General features: G+C 37.7%; 4 protein-coding genes across 4 annotated transcripts; 2 read left to right on the plus strand and 2 right to left on the minus strand.

Annotated features, from left to right (window-relative positions):
- The first annotated feature begins 653 nt into the window (after window positions 1–653).
- On the plus strand, window positions 654–2,342 carry LOC120267548. Its single transcript, XM_039275228.1, has 2 exons — window positions 654–1,208; window positions 1,811–2,342. The coding sequence occupies exons 1-2, from the start codon at window positions 741–743 to the stop codon at window positions 2,168–2,170; spliced, it is 828 nt and encodes a 275-aa protein (XP_039131162.1). The 5' UTR covers window positions 654–740; the 3' UTR covers window positions 2,171–2,342.
- A 265-nt stretch (window positions 2,343–2,607) lies between these two features.
- Window positions 2,608–3,527, minus strand: LOC120267807. The gene is made up of 2 exons (XM_039275489.1): window positions 3,286–3,527; window positions 2,608–3,192 (listed from the first exon to the last, which is right to left on the minus strand). Exons 1-2 carry the CDS (start codon window positions 3,455–3,457, stop codon window positions 2,975–2,977), a joined length of 390 nt encoding a protein of 129 aa, XP_039131423.1. The 5' UTR covers window positions 3,458–3,527; the 3' UTR covers window positions 2,608–2,974.
- Window positions 3,528–3,850: 323 nt separating this feature from the next.
- LOC120266702 (vesicle-associated protein 4-2-like) lies at window positions 3,851–6,613 on the minus strand. Its single transcript, XM_039274349.1, has 7 exons — window positions 6,228–6,613; window positions 5,368–5,438; window positions 4,845–4,926; window positions 4,642–4,757; window positions 4,376–4,453; window positions 4,166–4,285; window positions 3,851–4,075 (listed from the first exon to the last, which is right to left on the minus strand). Exons 1-7 carry the CDS (start codon window positions 6,460–6,462, stop codon window positions 4,016–4,018), a joined length of 762 nt encoding a protein of 253 aa, XP_039130283.1. The 5' UTR covers window positions 6,463–6,613; the 3' UTR covers window positions 3,851–4,015.
- A 2,342-nt stretch (window positions 6,614–8,955) lies between these two features.
- Window positions 8,956–13,819, plus strand: LOC120266700 (probable serine/threonine-protein kinase abkC). The gene is made up of 5 exons (XM_039274348.1): window positions 8,956–9,212; window positions 9,947–11,291; window positions 11,746–12,015; window positions 12,341–12,496; window positions 13,484–13,819. The coding sequence occupies exons 1-5, from the start codon at window positions 9,184–9,186 to the stop codon at window positions 13,586–13,588; spliced, it is 1,905 nt and encodes a 634-aa protein (XP_039130282.1). The 5' UTR covers window positions 8,956–9,183; the 3' UTR covers window positions 13,589–13,819.
- The last annotated feature ends 844 nt before the right edge of the window (window positions 13,820–14,663 follow it).

Raw genomic sequence — 14,663 nt, forward strand, 5'->3', positions numbered from 1 at the left:
GGAAAGATTGTTGTATTTTTTTGTTGTTTTTCTTTAATGCATGTGGTTTATCCACTTTATCAAAAAATAAATTAAAAAATAAAAAAAATAAAGAGATCCAAGGTCAGGGAGGCAAGAAACATAGTTTTATATATATATATATATATATATATATATATATATATATACATAGTTTCTCTGCAAGATAATATCTGATTTAATAATAAATAACTAAATAAATAATTGTTGTCTAACTTCTAAATTCCCAATGTCTAAATTACTAAATCATGAGCCTAATCAAACAGAAGCAGTTACTGTTAGCAGTCTACTCACCAACAACTCCTCTGAGACGAATATCCGCACACCCCATCGCTCCATTGATCTGCACATCAATATTCGTGGCTTATATTGAACTCCATCGTACGGTTAAGGTGCTACCAGCGTTGCATGAAAAGGCGTGACAAGGTCACCCGCCACCTCCGCCATGTACCACTCGCCTCCATCCATCTCTTTGCCTTCCCCTATCCTGTTCCGCCGTCCTGGCTTCATTCCATTGCGTGCTCAGAAACGGCTTCTCTCCCCCACGTCATCAGTAACGGCTGGTTAACCATCTCCCGCGGGATAATATACCAAATCCTCAACGAAAAAGATCAAATTAAAAACTCGATTTACGCTCATCTTCTTCTTGAGCCTCTTCTTTTCATTCTTCTTCGTTTCTCGTCCTCGGAATCGAAACCCTCCGGCGATCTCCAATCCCGACGATGGCGCCCAAGCTCTTCACCTGCTTTGGGCGCGGTGCGTCATCGTCATCCACCACCTCCTACAAGGCGCCTTCCCCGGACCACCACGCCATCGCCGACCAGACTTCCGAGGAACTCCGCCGCGGAGGCCCGGTTCTTGTAGAGTTCTTCTCTTCCCAGGGTTGTGGTACCTCACCGGAGGCTGAGGTTGTTGCCACCCGCCTCGGCCGTGGGGACCTTGGACTTGAGGTCCCCGTCGTCGTCCTGGTTTGGCATGTGGATTACTGGGATTACAGAGGGTGGAAGGATCCCTTTGGATCGAGTGTTTGGACGGTGCGGCAGAAGGCTTTCGTTGATTCGCTGCGGCTGGACACGCTGTATACGCCACAAGTGGTGGTTCATGGCCGGGCGCAGTGCATGGGGACCGATGAGGCCGCCATTGTTGATGCAGCACTTGCTGCTCCGAGATTCCCATCTCCAACCATGCAGGTGCATTGCCTTGCCTCCTCTTCCTCTTCGTTTTATTTCTTGAGTACATGTTGGCATTTGTGCTTCTTGATTTTGATTTCAACAAGGAATTTGCTTCTCTTCTCTTTGATATGTGATTATAAGTAGAATCTCATAATTGTGTATATATGGTGATTGATTCTTATTTCTTAATAGCTTAGCAACTTAACAAGAACGATGAAATGACTAAATAGATTTTACTTCTCTTTATTATATGATTACTCGACTAATCTCGTAATTGTGTTTATTGTACTCATTCACTCTGCATATAAGGCATCAAGTAGTAGAATAGTTCATTCTTCTCTGTTTTGGTTTTGGGTCCATAGTTTTTTGGGATGAATAAAAGCAAAATCTTTTCTTTCCCCTGAGAACATGGTTATCATGACTTCTGTTGGTCTTTTTCTCTAATATGATTTCCTATTGCTTAAATTGTTGTCTCATAGTTTGATCTGTTACAATTAACCAATGATTGCCAAGAAGAACATTTGAGTTGTTCACTGAGAGTAGTATGCTTTGTTGTTGTAGTTGAGCATTGTTTTAGCCTGATGAACTTGGCTATAATTCAGCTTTGCATAATCATGCAGGCAACGTTCCAGAAGCCATCACCAAACATGCTGCAGGTCTCCTTCTCAGGGGCACTGAGGTCGAAGGTAGACAGCAATGGCGCCGACATAATGGTGGTGCTGTATGAGACCAGGATAGTGACAGACTGCGAACGGGGTGAGAACAGGGGCCGTCTCCTGACCAACGACTATGTTGTTCGGTGCTGTGAGAAGTTGCTCACTGTGAAGGATGTCTCTGCCAAGAAGATCATCTCAGGGAGTGTCCATTTCTCGCTTTGGGAGGGCTTCAACCGCTCCAAGTGTGGCATTGTTCTCCTTGTCCAGAACAAGTCACTGCAAACATATGGTGTCCAGCATATTCCCATTCCAGACACCATTTGATTGTTGAATGGTTGAATTTTGCGGCTTATGATGCTGAGGACGTTGAGCTATATATGTCATCGGCACTGTGTGCTTGTCTGCTTGTTGTTTCTGTCTCATAGGAATTGGATATGCAAAGGAGGCAGGTTTTTATATGGTTTGGAATTATGAGCAGCATTCGAGTGTATCTTGGCATTTTCTATCAGTAGATTATGAAGATTGTATTGATTTTATTTAAAGATCAAGCGATAAATGAGCTAGAACTTGAAGGGAAAGAGAAAAAAACACAAGGCAGGCATTGTGTTCTTGTTTTCTCTATGTAAATATACATGCAATGAATGATGAGATGCTCTGTGATTTGTGCATTGGTTGCATGACTGTAGTGCATATTACATGCCTGCAACTCCAACAGATGTCTTTTGACTACTTTTATCATCTTGTGCCCGGATCTTTTTCTGTTGAGAACTCACAATAGCTTATTTTCATTACCATTAACTAGAATATAGATTAAGACAGCAAAACATATCATAAGTTCATTCACAAAGTTGGGAAAACCCACTGTTATTTGGGAAAATTGATGTCAATTGTGATCGTATGACTCATATCTCCAAATTCAGTGTGAATCTCTGCTGCTTATTGAACATTGGCCTCTTAGTACATGCACGACTAGCACGTCAGGTTTCAGCTCTTGTGCCGCTGGATGCTCTGCTCTGAATCTTTAGGATTGCCTTTAGTGAAATTTGTGAAGATCCAAGCTCCGAGGATTGTCAATTGTGGGCAAGACCATGCATAAGAGACATCTCTCATGCAAGACGCAGTGGCTGGTTAGTTAGGCCCCCAACTACTCAAGTACATAACCATCCTCATGGACTCCTCCGCAGCCACGCACTTGGTTTTGGAGTTATTCTCGGATGGACTCTTGCTCTGCATGGCGTGATCAGAGGTCGGAGACCACCAGCCTGGAGAACCGATCGCTGCCCACTTGCTCTTCATAGCTGATGGCTTAGGCTTGACCAGTTGTTCTTTGAGCTCAAGAGCAGCCCCTACAGAAGAAAGAGCTATGCATGCTTTATTAGCAAGTTTCATCCTTCACAGGATAAGGAAGAAAAAAAAAACAATTGAATTTGTTTCAATGCCTTTCAGTGTTTGGATGATGAAGATGAAGATGATGATGAGCTCTATATAGCCAGGCACACTGGCAGACATACATGGCCGTGGTTTAAAGAATGAAACCATTTGCATGAAAACCCACAGATGCATTGATATGAGGACTGCTGGTATTGAAAGCTCACCAAAATTCGCCCTCATTTATCTGGTTTATACGGCCCTAGTTTATCCCCTGGACACTGTTTACAGCATCAAGCTTTCGGTATCAACTGAGGAGCATGCTTGGGTCGCAACGTGCCACCGGTGTAGGACCACATGCATTCTTTTTATATTTTTTTGCTTTTGTTTCTTTCTCGCTTCTAACGTTGCCTTCATACCTGATTTCAGTTTTTGGAATTTGGCAAAGCATCATCCAAAACATTATTCTCCGGATTTGACCACAGAGGAGATTATTTCAACCCAACAAAATAAGTTAACTATACCACTCACAGTGATGTAAATGTAAGAATTGGATACCTTCAGATAAATGGTATTATTTCTTATTTATAATAAATATAGCCAGATATAACCCAAACTATCTAGAGTCGCAGAGAATAAACAAAAATCAAGTTACAGAAATCTCTGAAGTTCAATTCAATCCATTTACATATGCTCTCTTATTACTAACATTGAAGGATCCTGTAATGATAGTCATATTTTTTGGACATAAAAACTTCATATTGTATTGTCTTGCAACAAGTACAACTACAAGGAACAGCTCTATAGTGAATCAACACCTTCACCCTGCTGCTGAGCTAGGTATCTCTCCCTTCGCTCTTTCTGATGAGATAAGAGACAAACGGAAAATTTAAGGCATGAATAAAAAGGAATAGCAGGGTAACTACTCTGTAAACATATGAAGTGGTTTACCCATTCATCAATCACAAGGCCTTCACCCACAATCCGAGTACCAGTGTCTTCGGGAGGTTTCTTTCGAGACTCAAGTGCTGCATCGGCCTCAGCAAGTTGACGCTTCAATTTTTCCAATTTCTTCAACGTGTGAAAACATGATTAGCATTCAAGAGTACATATCACAAATTATGCCTAAGATATTGGCAATGGCTAAATTGCTTGGCTTACTTGGCAGGGGCGATCGAGATCGAGGAATACAACCTGCAGAATTTGCTCAATTGCAACGTGATCTTTCTGATCATCAAACTGTAACATAGATAAAAATAACTGAACACTTACAGGCAAGACAAAAAAATCAGATGAACAAGAAAAACTTCAGACTTAATAATCAAGTGGCACATGCATGCCCACGCGCGTGCGCGCACACACACACACAAACTGTCTACAAGCAAACAGCACCGTAAGTTCACCAAACTATGAAATAAAAGACCCACCAGTTCAGGTACATATTCCATAGGTCCTTCAACCTTCAAACTCATAATCTTGAACTTAACTTTGCTTTTCTGGTCTTGTTTATCATCATTCTCCGGAAGCTCCACGAACTTAAAAACTACCCAAAAAAATGTAAACAAGAATAAGTACTTGAAAAATTTTCCATTCTCCAAACCAATGATTAACAATATAGAGGTGCACATACCAGTTGCTATAATACTCTCCCCAGGAGTAAGCACAGCCCCAGGAGGACGCATAAAACAGCTTTTTGGTGCATTTGTTTGAAACTACAATCATCCATTTGAATTTGTCAAATTAAGTTCAATGAGATCAAGTAAGGAAAATAATCTGAAGATATAAAGAAGCTAGATACAAAATAAAAAATATGCAACTTAAAAGTGACATGCATATCAGTGTAGCAGAAACTGTTTAAATGCTATAAATGGTGAGCACATATATTGTGCCTTGTGTACCTCCATCTCAAAGATTACCTTCATAAGCCCCCTGTGCGTGTAAGGTGCTCAATAAATTCTTTGGCTTGTGGTTCCACATTGTGCTCTACTTTTTTTTTTTATATATATAGATGGTAAACCTCGAATTTATTGAAAGACTGTGCTCTAACTTTTTGAATAGAAATACATGCGCATTTAAAGATTTTTAAAGATATGGATCGAAATAGCACCTTAAATTCACAAATCACATGAAAGAATGTGGAATATAATAAATACCTTAAATGCTACATGAGATTTGCTGGTATTTTTGATCTTGACAGCACTCCTAACCTGCTTACCAGGTTCATCTTCACAATATGCATTAAATAAACATTAGAAAAGGAGGGAAATACTAACAGATCAATCTCAATCCCAGCCAAACAAAGAAGGAAGAAGAAAAAAAACTCCAAAATAAATAAAAATAAAAAACTGTGAAACAATTTTGCCCAAACTATCCAATTATCTTGTACAGAGTAACTCCATTTTCAGTTAAAAAGATAACTTAAGCGAAACATAGTAGTACCCCAGTAAGTTGGCAATGCCACACCCTTGAAGTCATTATACTTAATTTAAAGACTATTTGTTATATGCTTCCTGAATGAGTAAACAGCAAATCCACAACGCTATAAATTCAAAGCCTTCCAGTACAATACATTCAAACAAACAATACCAACTAAAGGTAAAAGAATGAGATCTAATTCAAGCGCACACCTTTAGAAGGAAAAAGAAACAACTTGTTGCTGAAAACTCAAAATTTCCTATGTAAAATGGATCGCAAACTCCACATCATGACAAACTATGAGAATTCCACATCATGAAAAAAAAAAATCAATTTTACAATTTCATCGGATCACTCAGAAGACAAATAACCAAAAATCTACGCACAAAGTTCAATTTTGATCAAAAGTCATCACCCAAAGCCCTGCTGAACTCATGAATATTCATTATAAAAAGTAAATAAATAAATAAATAAACACTATCCAAACTCACTGCCAACGTAGCAACTCACAAGATCAAAACTTTACACCAAAACAAGCGCTCTCATTTCAAATAGTTTCTCAAAACAAGCAGGAAGAGAGGATGAACAAAGAACTCACATGGGAAGAAGAGCTTAGTGGCAGGATCCAACCGGAGCCGGCGGCGGGTGGGTAACAGCGACTTTGCCATGGACGAAACAGAGCTGCTCCCGGCCCCCCTTACCTGCGGTCCCGGCGGGTGCTGTTGCTGAGTAGACGAGGAAGCCCCCCCTCCACCCTTGCCGGCGGCGTTCTGCCAGAAAGGCATCCGAAAAAGACCAAAGACCTTCCCTTCCGACTTCCCCCCGATCGCCATCACCGGTCACTCCATGCGCGCAAGTCAATCCCCGCTCGGTCGATTCAGGGCACAGCTGGTGCAACTACGCGCTTGTGGACCGCCCGGATTCCAAATTTGTATATCTCAATTGACTTCAGAGTCCAAGTCTTCACGTCCGCAGTTGTGCACCTATTCCTCCTCCATATCACCTCCCAATGTTTTTAAACCTGCTGACTGAATTGACTTAGTAATCCAAAAATATCATATTATATAATACGCCCTGTAAATTTTTTAAGTTCACTGCTTGATGATAATCTTTATCTGAATGCTCTTTGTTTGCTTATAGGTGAAAGAATTCGATGCTGCTGCTTTAATTTGGCATTTAGACATTGATCTTTGACACATATACAATCTGAAAATAAATTCATATATATAATTAATTAATTAATTAATGACCGCATCTCATTCACTGTGCATTTAGGTGCCGACAAAAGCACGAGAGGTTGTCCATTTGGGATGATTCAGTGCTGCTTATGGAAAAGCTAGTTCTGGGTCCATCCACTCATCACACCCCTGAGCAAGACATTATCAAAACTGCGTACCAAGTCCGATGTGATGTATTGTGGTGCGGCTCAGGTTCACACACTGCCAACCAATCGCAACAACAGTGACTCTCAGTAACATTGTGCCAAACAAGCAAACAAAACAGCCACTTGTTCTTGGAGCCAACCAAAACCAAATTAACCAGCAGCTACTGATTTAGGCACTTGTTTTCCTTCTTGTCCTATTCCAACTCTTATCATATATATATGTATGTTTATATAAGCTCCACAAACTCCTCACATACATCAACCATCACTACCAGTGTTTGCTGCAAAAGCGCAAACACTAGCTCGTAGTGCTGTGCAACTACTACAGTGTACAGATAGAAGAGATATGGGTTGTGCAAGCAGGGCTTCATGGATTGTTGTGGCAGCGAGCATGAGTACAGTGGAAGCGCTCAAGGACCAGTGGAGGCCTTTGCAGATGGAACTTTGCCTTGGGATCTCTGCACCAACAAACAAAGAGTCATCTGGGATCCTTCTCCTCCTTTTCCTCCTTTCGTACAAACCAACAACAACGAGTAGAAGGGATGAAGGAGCAGTCTGAAGAGTGCCCGAGCCCGAGGGAAGTCATGTACCTGTTCTGCTGGGGACCCAATTAGCCAAATTAAACATAAAAATCTCCATTGGCTTTCTCCTTGTATTCTTATTCTTTCATAGTATGGTTTTCCAACTGAGTTTAATTATTAGAAATTCTTTTCTAATTTACCAGAACAATATGTTCGCAATCAGCAACAATTACAGATCCAAGACCACAAAGTGATATCTCACAGACCCATCAAGAATCATTCAATATAAAAACATACTGAGAGAAAGTAATAAATTTCCTGGCCATTGTAGAGTAATCTTGAGCAAATTCAAGCGTGCATTGGATGCCCATCAGAAACACTTCGTGAGAATCTGGCCACGTATTGTTGAAAAAATACTGGCACCCAGCGGTGAACAATGCCCGGGCACAACACGCAATTAAGCAGTGTATGGTCACCAATTTTAGTTTGAAATCTCCAAACCAGCCAATCACAAAATGAGGAATCACTGATCAAATTAATAAGATTAGCACCATGGAATATTATTATTTCTCATCATTTTGTTAATTATATAATCACTGTATTAATATATATATATATATATATATATATATATATATATGAGGATGAATCATCAACTAACACTTAATTATGTTTTACTGTAACATCTTAATTGATACAATACTCAACTGAGGACATGTAACATCTTAATTGACACTGTGCTCAACAACGGACATTCTACAAACATCCGTAGTTGATGTTTTCTATGTATATATGTGTATGCATATTTGTGGTCTGACCATTTTCTTTAGAAAAAATCTATTAACATAATATTCTAATCAAATATTTAATTAACAATAATAATTAATATTTTTATTTATTAAAATATCTCTATATTAATATTTTTAATAGGTAAAAAAACTATTTTTAATGTTAAAATTATTTATTATTTTAATATGTTAAAGAAAATTTTAACATAGAATATTGATGGCTAGAAATTGCCTGCACGCCACTATAAAACTAGATAATTGCTAATTTACACATATAAAAATCATATATGCTTAAAAGCTTTTATAGTTTTTTTTTTTTTGAATAAAAAAAGCTTTTATAGTTGAAAATTAATTTTCAAAATTTATAATTTTTTATTTTATTTTTTAACAAATAAAGAGAAAAGAGTAAATAAATAATTCATTTTTATTCAAATTTTTACTTTATTTTTGGTTCAAAAGCTATTTTAGTAAATAATTTCTTGTTCTTTAAGGAACATTAACAATATATACATATAATATTTTAGCTTTAAAGTTTTTAAGATGTCAAGGTAGGCCAGAAGAATTTTTATAAATAAATAAATAAATAAATAAATCAGTGAAATTAGTAAATTCAAACTAGAATCAATATATAGTTTATCGGAAGGCATAGCTTTTGGACGCCGAGGAATAAACGTTCGTGTTCGTGTATAAACCCTCGTTGTTACTTCTCCTGCAAACAAGAGAGCACACGCCTTCATCGGGTTTTATTTCTATTCGCCCGCCAAATCGTGGAATCTCTCGGAGGTGGAGGTTCGATCTCCGCATTAGCTGCTCTCTATCTGTTCTTTTACCAATTTTATTGATGTTTTATGAGGGTTTCCGATGATTCGGCTTCTTGCAATCTATGGAAGGTACTTTGTCTTTCTCTCCCCCTTTTTTTGCCCTTTGTTAATTTCGTTCTTCATGCTTTCTTTTTAATGTTGGTGGATTTACTATTTTCCATTGATTTATCCAAGTTTGTTATTTAGTTTTGATGAATTTTTGGTATTTGATGTTGTTTGGAGCTTCTTCTTCTTTTTTTTTTTTTAGGGTTTTTCACAATTGCATTGATAAAAAATTGGGTTTTTTTTTCTTCCTTTTCTTTTTTACCCTACTTTCTCTGAAGGATTCCTTAGTGGATACCTGTTTGCTTGATTTCCATCAGCGATATGCACACATTTTATGTATTTGTATATGCTTGAAAGCTTGCGATCACTAGCTGAAAGGTTGAACTTTTGGACCCTTGCTTTTTAGCTCATTGCTTTGTCTAGGATTTCTATAGGTTTTAATGAATTCTAGGTATTTGAGGTTGTTTGGAATTTTTTTTAAGGGTTCTTTTTTGTTTTAATACTAGAATTGATTATTATTATTATTATTATTATTATTATTATTATTATTATTATTATTCCCTTCCTTCTCTTTTCCACCAAAGCTTTTTCTGAAGGAATTCTTCATGGATACCTGTTTGTTTAATTTCCGTTAGCAATCTATACATATAAACATATGATGAAAAGCCAGCAATCAGTAGCAGAAAACTTGAACTTTTGGTTGAGACTAGTGAATGGGAACGGGCTGGCATTTGAGAATTTAATTGTTTTGAATGCAGAGGGCTGGCATTTGAGAAAAATAGAACGGGCTACATTTTACAACCTAAACAGAAATCATGCTCCACACAAGTAAGGAATCAGGGGGCACTTGTTGGAGCTGGACTGCGTTGCTTGTTGCAAAGATTTGTTCTTCCTTTCAAGGTCCCTCGCAGAGGGCATAGTCTGATGCCAAGATACAAATTTAAGAAAACTAATGTGTACAAGAGGAACTTTGTTGAGAATCTCAGTATCCATCTAATAGACAATTCTTGTAGGACCAATTATGTTAAGTTGGCATGGAGGAGGCTTAGCCATTTATCTTCTTTCAGTAGCAGGCGAAGCTTCACACCACTATCTATGGCTGCATATGCCGTGAGCTTGGCTTTCACTAGGTTCAAACTGGTTCCTGGTATAGTCGCTTTGAGCATTGGGGAGTTAACTTGTGCTCAGAGGGCTTATGCTGATGGAGGTTGTCTCTCTTTGAGGGATGATTTTTACATGAAAGTACAAGATGGCCGTATGTTTCTCTCTTCTGTTGTGCACTCAATCATAGAGGGTGTTGTATTGTTCTTCAGAATCTCATTCCTGGCAATCTTGTTTTCACCTGCTCTTGCAATGGCTCCATTTGTGGACATGTTTGGTATTAAATTTAGAAAGACATGGCTTCACCTTGTCCATCATACTCTAGAAGCAGCAGGCCCGGCTTTCATAAAATGGGGTCAATGGGCAGCAACACGCCCAGATCTCTTCCCAAATGATCTGTGCACAGAGCTGGCAAAGCTCCACTCAAAAGCACCTTCTCATAGCTTTGCCTATAGTAAACGTTCAATTGAGAAGGCATTTAATCGTAAACTAACTGATATCTTTGAAAACTTTGAGGAGACACCTGTAGCTTCTGGCAGCATTGCCCAAGTACATCGGGCCTCTTTGAGATTTCTTTATCCCAATCAACGGTTGAAAAACCCAATTGAAGTTGCAGTAAAGGTGAGGCATCCTGGTGTTGGCGAGTCAATAAGAAGGGACTTTGTGATTATCAATCTTGTTGCTAAAATTTCACGGTTTATTCCTGCGTTGAACTGGTTGAGGTTGGATGAAAGTGTGCGGCAGTTTGCTGTTTTCATGATGTCTCAAGTCGATCTTGCAAGGGAAGCTGTTCATTTGTGCCGTTTTATTTACAATTTCCGCAAATCAAAGAATGTATCTTTCCCTAAACCCCTCTATCCGCTCATTCATCCTGCTGTTTTGGTGGAGACGTTTGAAAAAGGGGAAAGTGTCTCTGCATACCTTGACAATTCTAGAACAAATAATCACATTAAAAGAGGCCTTGCACGTATCGGAACGGATGCACTCTTAAAAATGCTTTTGGTATGTTTCTTATTCTTATCTGATTATTTACACCATTTTTATTAGAGGAGTAAAGTTTTATATTTGTATGATCGAGGCATGCAATAATTATAACCAGTGATCACATGGCAGAAGGTACCATAAAGGCCAACAAGATCTGAGGCTAGCCATAACTGCCAGGAGCTGGTTCAGTTTTCTGGATGACTTTATGAATATATATAAGTTATTGTCTTCTTTTAAAGGAGTTTTAAAAATATATTTTGAACCTTTATGTAAAGGATGCATTGTTTGATATCATGCCACATAGTCTTCTTGCTTAATATGAAATGCAGCAGCCTAGCCACTGAAGTTTGCGAATTCTCACTTATTTTCTTATAAACATATTGGTCAATTGTGTATGTCTTGCGGTTGAATCTCAATGGACATCAGTTCATATATGACACTTTTATGCTCTAAGACACTAGTTTTCTTTTAGGTGGACAATTTTGTCCATGCAGATATGCATCCAGGGAACATTCTTGTCCGGATACCACAGAAAAGGAGGTCAACCAGAAGGCTCTTCAGAGCCAAGCCTCATGTTATTTTGCTTGATGTGGGCATGACTGTTGAGCTTTGTAATAGTGATCAGCTCAATTTATTGGAACTTTTTAAGGCGGTTGCTCTTCGAGATGGTCGTACCGCTGCTGAGTGTACACTAAGGTTATCGAAGCGCCAAAATTGTCCGAATCCACAGGCGTTTATTGAGGTATTTTATATTTGATTTTCTAAACCTGTTGCATTTACAGTTCATCAGAGAACAGGTTAGAAGTTGCATGCTTCAATAAACTTTGCAACAAGCTTAGGAATAATATTCAGGGTTACTAGGCTATTAAATTATGATTGCCAAAAAATTTTGCTAGCTGTTGGCTTGTGTTATTTTCCTATTTTCTTGTGATTTAATATTGCTAAATATTATTATTTCTATCTGTTTTGTCCATTAACAAAGTTAAGCGTCAAGAAAGGTAATCTCCTTCATTCAGCTGTAGTTTCTTTGGATATTTAATTTTTTTTATTCATTTTACTGCTTGCAGGATTTGGATAGAATGTTCACATTCTGGGGAACTCCTCAAGGTGACATTTTTCATCCAGTTGAGTGCATTCAGCAGCTGCTTGAACAAGTTCGACAGCATAAAGTGAATATTGATGGCAATATTTGCACTGTGATGGTGACTATTATGGTGCTCGAGGTATTTTATTTTATTTTTCTCAATTGCTCATGCTAATACCTTTTTTTTATACGTATGTGTTTAGCATTACTGCTTCATAGATGTGATTCCCAAAGATTCATTGCCATTATAATATTTTACTTGTGATTTTAAGCTATTTTGCTCTACTTGATTTCTCATAAATTTTCTCAGCTTTGCTTTTTGAAAATGATATACTCATTATCAGATTAATTTAGCAGTATTCTTTTGTTTTTGAGTTTTCATTACTTTCAATCAGTTTAACTTCAACCCTTATCTTGAGCTTGCACATTTCATGAGGTTCTGCATGGTTTGATCTTGAGTGTTAACTTTTGAGTTTGCCCAAGGATGTGATTGAATTACTACATAACAACCATCAAGGTGGTAAGCTTTTGCCATCACCTTCATAATTTTTTTTTAAAATAAAGGGTTGTGTCTATTATAACGCTAATATTTCTATAGTTTTCATCTGTCTTTAATGTTATTTTCTTCTTGATGTTCTTCCTTCTTCCTACATCTTTCACAATCCGAGTTACTCTCTTTTATGGCCTTCAAGGCCTTTCCTAGACATCTCCTCAACATCTAATAATTTGTTCTTGCACTAAAAAAAATGTATTCTTCATAAGAAAAAAATAATTTCAATTAGCATGAAATAACCTTGAAACTATAATTTCTAGTGGGCAAATGCTAAAAGCAATATAAAATAAGTTGTGATGTCACAACAGGGACTTCAAGTCTCAGGGATGCTGAATATATGGTCATTGCACTGTGGTTATTGCGATGTGGACATACTCTTGCATGCATAAGATTTAATAAAAGCTCAGGAGAACTTTTGGTTTTTCATTTGTTTTGTGTGAGAAAAGTACAAGGTTTATGTGTATTCTACTTTTAATGGAGCAATATGTGCGTTGTTTGTACATACATTTCTGTCATGCATGAACTATTATGTGTATGCAGCTGTTAAAACTTATCAATTTTCATTTTCAATAGGGCTGGCAACAGAAGCTAGATCCAAACTTTGACATTATGCGGACTCTGAAAACATTGCTAATCGATGATGGCTCGGCACGACCTATTGATTGCTTATTTTCTTGAAACAGTTTTAACAGTAAGTTACCTTAATGGAATTTGTAAATTTTGCAGTGGACACAATATTTTCCAATACATAGATTACATTTGATGCACATTAGACTTGTTACTTTCAGTTTAGTCTTCATTCAAACTCAAATGTAATCCCAGTTTTGTAACCATTATTCTTTTGTCACCATCATCCTATGGATGACCCTGGTTTTGAAACAAAATAAAATATTGTTTGTTGGATCTTCATTTTTCTGAATTTTACTCAACTCTGTTTGCTTATATTGTATTCAATGAACTCATTGATTGTTTTGGAATTTCATAACGGTTCTGTTCAACTTTACATCTGATGGAATGTTCCTTCTAAGTTGTGCATTAAAGATTTGTAGCATTTATACATCTAACCTTGACTTAATTGTCATTAGATCATTTTAAAGAAAGGTGGATTGTTGTGAATATGAGATGGGTACTGTCATGGGGTGTTTATTTGGCAAAATTCCATGTTAACATGGTTCTTTTTAAAAGCACAAATTGGCTTTCTCGGCTGCTTTAATGTATTTATACTTTTACTTTGTGTGAGTGAGCATGCTTTTTTTTCCCTAACAAAGAAAGAAATAGTCTGTTGATATATATATATATATATATATTGGATGTTGGTGCTCTGTAGTCAATATTTTTATGAGCGAATTGTTTGCTATTCCTGTTGTGCATTCCATAGCTGTTTCTCAATGAATATTCTCACAATGAGGACCATCTGAAATGTAGAAAATAATGTTTAAAATTAACAAGGTTCTCGTCCAGTCCAGTCCAGGCCAGTCCAGACTCCAGTCCAGTCTAACATGGCAGATGACGAGCATGGAGACCACCCGGAAAGAGAATGGAATTGCAGGATAGCAGGGTTTTCTAGACCCCAGGAATATAATGCAAACCCATTTGAAAGCGAAAGAGAGCAATCAGGTACCCTTTGCCCATCTTTCTCAGCCCCACTAAAAAACCACTTCATGCTGGATGCCTTTCTCTTTTTATTAATTTCAAGTTCCATTCCCAACACTTCACCCACTACAGCCATCACCATTTTTAAACTCTAAAAACC

The sequence above is a fragment of the Dioscorea cayenensis genome, chromosome 8 (assembly GCF_009730915.1).
Source record: "Dioscorea cayenensis subsp. rotundata cultivar TDr96_F1 chromosome 8, TDr96_F1_v2_PseudoChromosome.rev07_lg8_w22 25.fasta, whole genome shotgun sequence".
Classification (NCBI taxonomy): Eukaryota; Viridiplantae; Streptophyta; class Magnoliopsida; order Dioscoreales; family Dioscoreaceae; genus Dioscorea; species Dioscorea cayenensis.